The sequence below is a fragment of the Zeus faber genome, assembly GCF_960531495.2.
Source record: "Zeus faber genome assembly, chromosome: 17".
In the NCBI taxonomy this organism is placed as follows: domain Eukaryota; kingdom Metazoa; phylum Chordata; class Actinopteri; order Zeiformes; family Zeidae; genus Zeus; species Zeus faber.
The window spans coordinates 28,815,183-28,822,682 of NC_137204.1; the positions used below are offsets into that span (position 1 = coordinate 28,815,183).

The 7,500-nt window shown below is 48.6% G+C and overlaps 1 protein-coding gene across 1 annotated transcript in view; it reads right to left on the minus strand.

The window, feature by feature from the left end:
• plppr1 (phospholipid phosphatase related 1) overlaps positions 1 to 7,500 on the minus strand; it is a gene marked incomplete at its 3' end in the record, with an annotated part of 62,599 nt that overhangs the window by 37,077 nt on the left and 18,022 nt on the right. The window contains exon 2 of the mRNA XM_080017485.1: positions 1,530 to 1,639. Within this exon, the coding sequence (XP_079873611.1) occupies positions 1,530 to 1,589 (60 nt within the window). The 5' untranslated portion in view covers positions 1,590 to 1,639. The remainder of the gene's footprint in view (positions 1 to 1,529; positions 1,640 to 7,500) is intronic.

The window sequence follows — 7,500 nt, forward strand, 5'->3', positions numbered from 1 at the left end:
TGGACGACCTGTGGGATGACCGCAGCATTTCTGTTCTCCGGGAACACCACCACCACCTGACCATGTTTTGATCTATAAACAACCAATCACCATTATCCTGATTCTGACGGGGTGAGGGCGGAGGAGTGATGGGGTGAGGGCGGAGGAGTGATGGGGTGAGGGCGGAGGAGTGACGGGGTTAGGGCGAAGGAGTGATGGGGTGAGGGCGGAGGAGTGACGGGGTGAGGGCAAAGGGGGGGAAGCCAGTGGACGATGTCACGATGCTGTCACAAGCGGCGTCTAGCAAACCCAAAATGCAGGACAGAGGCTCAGGGGCAGGTGCAGAGGTGCAGGGTCCAGGGAAGCAGGCAGAGAAACAGGCAGATAACCAGGGTCCAGGGAAGCAGGCAGAGAAACAGGCAGAGAACCAGGGTCCAGGGAAGCAGGCAGAGAAACAGGCAGATAACCAGGGTCCAGGGAAGCAGGCAGAGAAACAGGCAGAGAACCAGGGTCCAGGGAAGCAGGCAGAGAAACAGGCAGAGAACCAGGGTCCAGGGAAGCAGGCAGAGAAACAGGCAGATAACCAGGGTCCAGGGAAGCAGGCAGAGAAACAGGCAGAGAACCAGGGTCCAGGGAAGCAGGCAGAGAAACAGGCAGATAACCAGGGTCCAGGGAAGCAGGCAGAGAAACAGGCAGAGAACCAGGGTCCAGGGAAGCAGGCAGAGAAACAGGCAGAGAACCAGGGTCCAGGGAAGCAGGCAGAGAAACAGGCAGAGAACCAGGGTCCAGGGAAGCAGGCAGAGAAACAGGCAGAGAACCAGGGTCCAGGGAAGCAGGCAGAGAAACAGGCAGAGAACCAGGGTCCAGGGAAGCAGGCAGAGAAACAGGCAGAGAACCAGGGTCCAGGGAAGCAGGCAGAGAAACAGGCAGTATGTTCAGGGAACAGTTGGTGGAATTGACACAGAGGAAACAGTCTGACAAGGACTGAGCGAACAGGGACCAGGTGAAATACAAGCGGAGGGAGGAAGGGGATGGCAGACAGACAGATTGATGAACGGGCCAGGTGTGCAGTGATGGGGGTGTGGAACCGGAGACAGACAGAGGGAGCTAGAGAGAGAGAGACAGAGGGAGCTAGAGAGACAGATAGATGGAGCTAGAGAGACAGACAGAGGGAGATAGAGACATAGACAGAGGGAGCTAGAGAGAGAGACAGAGGGAGCTAGAGAGACAGACAGAGGGAGCTAGAGAGAGAGACAGAGGGAGCTAGAGAGACAGATAGATGGAGCTAGAGAGACAGACAGAGGGAGCTAGAGAGACAGACAGAGGGCGCTAGAGAGACAGACAGTATTCAGTAAATAAACATATATACAGTAAATGTATACTGTATATATATATATGTGTGTGTGTGTGTGTAGCGCCTCGGGACTTTTCTCTTAAATACTTTGTGCTGACACAGTAATTGTGTCAGCACAAAGTACCACCCCCCCCACACACACTCCTCCCAAGGCGCTGGCTGAACCAGCTGCATGTGTTGATGTGAAGGTCCTCACCTCTACGAAGATGAAGCATGGTATGATGGAGTAGCTGCGCAGGGTGTTGTTGGACGCCATCTTGGCTCCTGCGGGGACACGGGTCCTCTCCGGGCGCGGGGACACTCACTCTGCGGGGCCAACAGGAAGCGCACGTGTCAACCGTCGTCGGGACCAAAAGCCGAGGGCGCGGAGAACCGGGGGGGGGGGGGGGAGGCGGAGTTAGAGCCTCGAAGTTAGAGCCCCGCCCACGTATCACTTGACCTTTCTGGCCACATGGGCCCCGGCCGTGATGGAGCCGACGCGTCGCGGTTTTCAAATGTGTATAATAAGCAAAAGAAAAACACTGATCATTGTCCTGTACTTCTGTGCTTCACACTACTTTTAACTTGCTCACCAAAAAAAGCGCAGAAGTGCGACTGAGCGTTAAAACTCCACGTTTGCTGACACTCGCGTTTTGACACGGCTCACCAAGCAGGAGGCGATGCTGCGTTCATGGGAAACTCGGAAAACAAATTTGTCTGGGAAGTGACGATGCGTTCACTGGAAGTCGGAAATAAAGTCCCGAATACAATTTTCATTTAAAATCCTCTTGACATTTTTTTTTAATCTATCACAAAGTTCTTTGTGTGTTCATTTATATTTTTATTTGCTCATAAGTTAAATATTTTGAAACATAGAAACTTTAATATAATATGCTTTTTTTCTAATTTAATAAAAAATATTGAACTGTTTGACAAAATATCGGTCAAAACTTCTGTTATCAATGGGCTGGGACTCTCCAAAACCGGGATCGGCATCGGACCCAGAAACCCGGCATTGGTCGGGTTCTACACCAAATCTCATCGTTCAAAAGAGCTGGTGCTTTTCAACGAGAAAGCTTAGAGTATTGTGCCTAAACCTTATCATTCAAAAAGGTGAGGTATTTAAATTATACATTCATTTGGTTCATTTGAGTGATAGCTGTGTACAAATAACACAAATAAGCCCAAATGTTTCACACAATGTGATAAATAAATATAATTAGCTTGTTTGCCATTTGAGAGCCGTCAGATCCGGCTCGTCCAGTATAAGTCAGCCGATCGAGCCAAATGATCCGACTCACTGGAAAGAGATGAATTCCACACTCGTGAGAGGAAGCACTAGTTTTGAGCACTCGGCAATGGCTTATTTGGTGTACTCCGGTGTATTCTAATGAAGTATTCCATCATTTCAGAGGAAGTGGATTGTTAAAGAGCAACGTTCCATGATTGAGTGGGAGGCCGTAGATCACTCTGTTCATGGGAGGTTTAGACCAGGAGGCTCCGAAGATTCGGCAAATATTCCAACAACCGGAAGACACTGTTTTAGGGTCAAAGTCTCCAAGAAAGGACAGCGTGTCGAGCCCCAAAACAGAACGTTATGAAGACTTTCCTTCTGTGTCAATTCACTGCCAGTAACAAAACAATCCTTTTATCCCTCTATCTATCTATCTATCTATCTATCTATCTATCTATCTATCTATCTATCTATCTATCTATCTATCTATCTATCTATCTATCTATCTATCTATCTATCTATCTATCTATCTATCTATCTATCTATCTATCTATCTATCTATCTATCTATCTATCTATCTATCTATCTATCTATCTATCTAGAGGGAGAGAGACTGAATTTCCAAGTCACAAGAACATGTAAAGTCATGTCTGATTAGTACATTAATGTGTATAATAGTCATTCTTCATGACTGTTATTGAATTGGACTCGTTTACTCTTCACATTCCGTCCAAACAAGTCCTCTCTGCGGAATGAAATGATTCCTGTGAGGACTCCACTCGCACTCTTGAGCCTGTGATGATGGTTCAGGAAGTCCTCCCTCTACGCCGAGCCAACGCCGGAGAGTCTGGAACTAGAACGACTCTTTGTTCAGCGAGTGACTCGTCAAGAACCCACTCACAAAAACAAGAGCCCGACCTTTCACTGCTGGTGGCAGTAGCGGAGGAAAGGCAACAGACCATAATACCGGCTGATTTTCTCACTCTGCTTCACACTCTGCCCGCAGCAAAGAATATAAAGAAAATAGTCAGAACTCAAACCTCGTCTACAGGATTCAGTGCAGTCTGTCCCATAAAACCCCATATGTGAGCATTCCCACTGAACAAACAGCCGTTCAGTGTATGTGTGTTGTCCGTGTTGATCCTCGTTATGACGTTTCTGTCGCCGGGTGGCGGGGTCCGCCACACGCGAGAAGTGAAAGGAAGCCGCCGGTGAATTAGTGAAAGCAGCGCCGCGGCCCCTGGTGTGTAAACTGTGGATCGGGAGGAAGAGGGCCCCCGGGTCGGGCGGGATCTGTGAGCTGCAAGTCTTGAGAAAATGGCGGCCAGGGATCAAATTGAGGTGGGGAAAAAAAGGGTTTGGCAAAAGTTTGGCAAGTTCCATGTGGAATGTGGCTGACTGACACCTTGAGTGAATGAACTTTACAGAATGGAATGATTCGCGTGAGAAATCCGACCAGGATTCGGAGTCGACTCTTCTGACTCTGGCGAAACCGACTGAATCCGACGAACGAGGGGCCTGAAAAATCCAACGCATCCACGACCCTGGACTTTTGGTTACTTCTCCGCCCGCCGGCAGCAGCTGCCGGGCAGACCGGCTCCTTCTTGCGACTCCTTCCTTTCGAGTCACTACATGTCAATGAATTCACGGTGGGAATCTCTTCGGGGTTTGGGTCCGTGGGGTTCGTCGCTTCCTTGAATATCTCTTGGTGCAGCCGTGCGTCAGTTCTGAAGGGAAGGGACGTCGGCGTCCCACACCCAGCGCTGTCATCGCGTCCGCAGCCGGAATCGTTCCTCCGGCGGCCGAACGGGCCGTTAATTAGGCCGAGGTGGAAGGCGGAGCGGTCCCGTCCTGGCCCGCGCCGCCGTCGGGTCCACGTCCTGGAGGCCTGTCGGTGTTCATCGGCATCCTCTCTCCGCTCGCTTGGTCCCGCCCTCCATCACTTTCCCGGGGTCTGATCGACCGCGCGGTCGAGGATTCCTTCATTTTCCGAGTCGGTGAAGCTTCTGTTACTCAGATCGAGTAACTCAGATCGGCTTTAATTTGGCTTATATCATTCTATTTTATCCAGATTTGACAACTGATATTCGGATTTTGGTAAAAAAAAAAAAAGAACCCCTTCGCTCTGCATTTGCGCGTCTCTCTCTCTCTCAGAGAAACGGTCCCCCCATCGGCACCCCCCGTCCTCCTTCAAACCGTCTGACTGAAACAGGGTCTGTGGGGCCGGGGGCCCCTCTTTTAGGCCACATATAATACAGCTGTTTCCAACAAAATCTCGATGCCGATTCACAAAAAATAAAATATAGGCGCCTGATAAAAAGGGCACCATGGGGGCGAAAGGGGCAGGTGCTCGGTCACCCACCGCCACGCCCTCGGCACGTGGCTGGTGTGCAAACACTTCTGGGGGCGGTTGGAGACAGCACCGAAGAAGCGCTGCGGCTGTTCCCCGTACGCCTTGATTTAAAAGAGAAACTCTTCAAACTGAAACTGTTGGTGGTTGTGAGGACGTCGAGTGTAGCTCTTCATAGAGAAGCCGAGCAGGGACCCCATGGAGCGTGCACAATTTTGTGTTGCATTTTAAGCCTGTCTTATAATAACATATTCATAATGCCTCATTATATACTAGTTACGATGCTTACGGTTCTAGTAAAAGCCATTTACCGTGTGTTTTTATTGAAGTTCCGTTGTGACCCAATTATGTCCGTCTGAGGTTTCAGAATGTTTCTCAAAAATCTGAGGTTTTTTAACGCAGCATTTGGCCTGAAGCTGGGAACCGGCTCACTTCCAGCCCGTGACTGAAAAAAAACAAAAACGCTGCTGTTCTGGTGTTAATGGTTTGAGTTCACTCAGTGTTATTATTAATGTGTGTTATCATTTATTCATTTCGACATTTAAAAGTATTGGCGGACGCCCTGCAGGGCCGCCGCGGACCCCCGGTCGAAGACCTCTGCTCAAGGACAAACACCGATCTGACCTCGGCGTAACTTGGGGAGGAGCTGGGTGGGAAGGCGAAGCCGAATCCCCCGCAGCGTTCCCCCTCCCTCTTTGAACAAATCGATCCAGTTTGAGGTTTGAGTTTTGAGGTTTTGAACCCCGGCACAAGAACAGCGTCTCCACGGCTGAAGCCATTCTGTCCGGATCAGTTTAACAGGCTGTGACGCCGAGCGCTCGCCGCTGGGACTCCCCGGGATCGAAAAAAAAATACGGGTTTCGGCTCGAAGTGAATTCCTTCAGTTTTCCTTCACGGTTTGTTTTACTCGCTGTGCAAAAAAGCGAAGCTCCAGCGAGGAACCAAAACTACAAACAAAACTAACCTCAGAGACAATGAGCGTCAGTAAAACAGTACATAATATATCAAGGGCTGGAAAGGGCGCGGCCCGCAGGGGAGGGGCGCAGCCCAAACCCAGAACTTGGAACTTGAAAGCAGGATTTATATTCATATTTATCACATCGGGTACTTTATGAAGTATTACACACTGGATATGACTAAGTACTTTTACTATTAATACTTGGAGTACATTTAAGAGCTCACTGTTTTCTACTCTCACTCAAATAGTGATCATGGTACTTTCACTCTTCCTGGTCATTCTGTGCGTGTTCGTGCTCCAACCTCAGACCATGACCCACTGACAGGTCCACGACAACAAGAGTGTGACTAGTTGTAGTGTTGTTGTTGTTGTTGTTGTTGTTGTTGTTGTTGTGTTATTATTTTTATTGTTGTTATTATCATTGTTATCTATTTTTATTACTATTTTTTAATATTATTATTGTGGTTATCTCCCAAATAGGAGCCTTTCTGTGTGGAGTTTGCATGTTCTCCCCGTGCTCACATGGGGTTTCCTCCACCTCACGTCAGTAAGGACCCCCCTCAAAAACATGCACCATCATGGTCTGACCAGCGATGGACACTTATCACCTGGTCCCCGGGCGCGTCCACGTACGCTGCCCACTGCTCCTGCTGTGGCCCCAGAGGAAGGACAAGCCAGGATGGTTCAATGCAGAGGAACCATTTCACCGGCCACCATCAAGCATGTGTTGTAGTGTGGTGTGTTGCGTGATGAATAAAGACTCTTTCTTATTTTCTTCTCTAATCTCAATATTATTAAGATACAAACTGTAGGACTTGATGCGTTTCATGGAATCATAACCCACCAGAAAACTAGGACCCGGAAAACTATAAATGATTCACAGAAAGTCGTCACGGCGTCATTTTGTCACACCGTCATCGTTGCCCCATACGGCATCACAGTGAGTTACACGATGACAAACCCTGATATACAGCCAACGAGCTAACGGCTGCTTTTTGCAACTTGTGCTGCGTTTCAAATTGTACCTACCTACGTACCTAAAACACGAAACTGGACCCTGTGTATTGCTACCTGCAGCTATATTTATTATGATCATTATTATTATTATTATTATTATTATTATATATTTTTTTAATTATTATTATTATTTTTATTTTTTAGTAGTAGTAGTAGCAGTGTTAGAAGTAGTAGTAGTATTAATAGTAGTAGTAGTAGTATTGTTATGATTGAAATTATAATAATTATTATTTCGGAACCACATCATCTGCATTAGGATTCACATTTAGGTCTGTATTGTTTCTATGCTGTATCTGAAACTGTCTCAGGACCCAGACAGGAGCTGCCAGACGTGGATCTGATCATGCACGATGTGTGTGTGCAGGGTGTGTGTGTGGTGTGTGTGCAGGGTGTGTGTGCGGTGTGTGTGCAGGGTGTGTGTGTGGTGTGTGTGCAGGGTGTGTGTGTGCAGGGTGTGTGTGTGCAGGGTGTGTGTGTGCAGGGTGTGTGTGTGGTGTGTGTGCAGGGTGTGTGTGCGGTGTGTGTGCAGGGTGTGTGTGTGGTGTGTGCGCAGAGTGTGTGCAGTATGTGGGCGCAGGGTGTGTTTGCAGGGTGTCTGTGTGGTGTGTGCGGTGTGTGTGCAGGCTGTG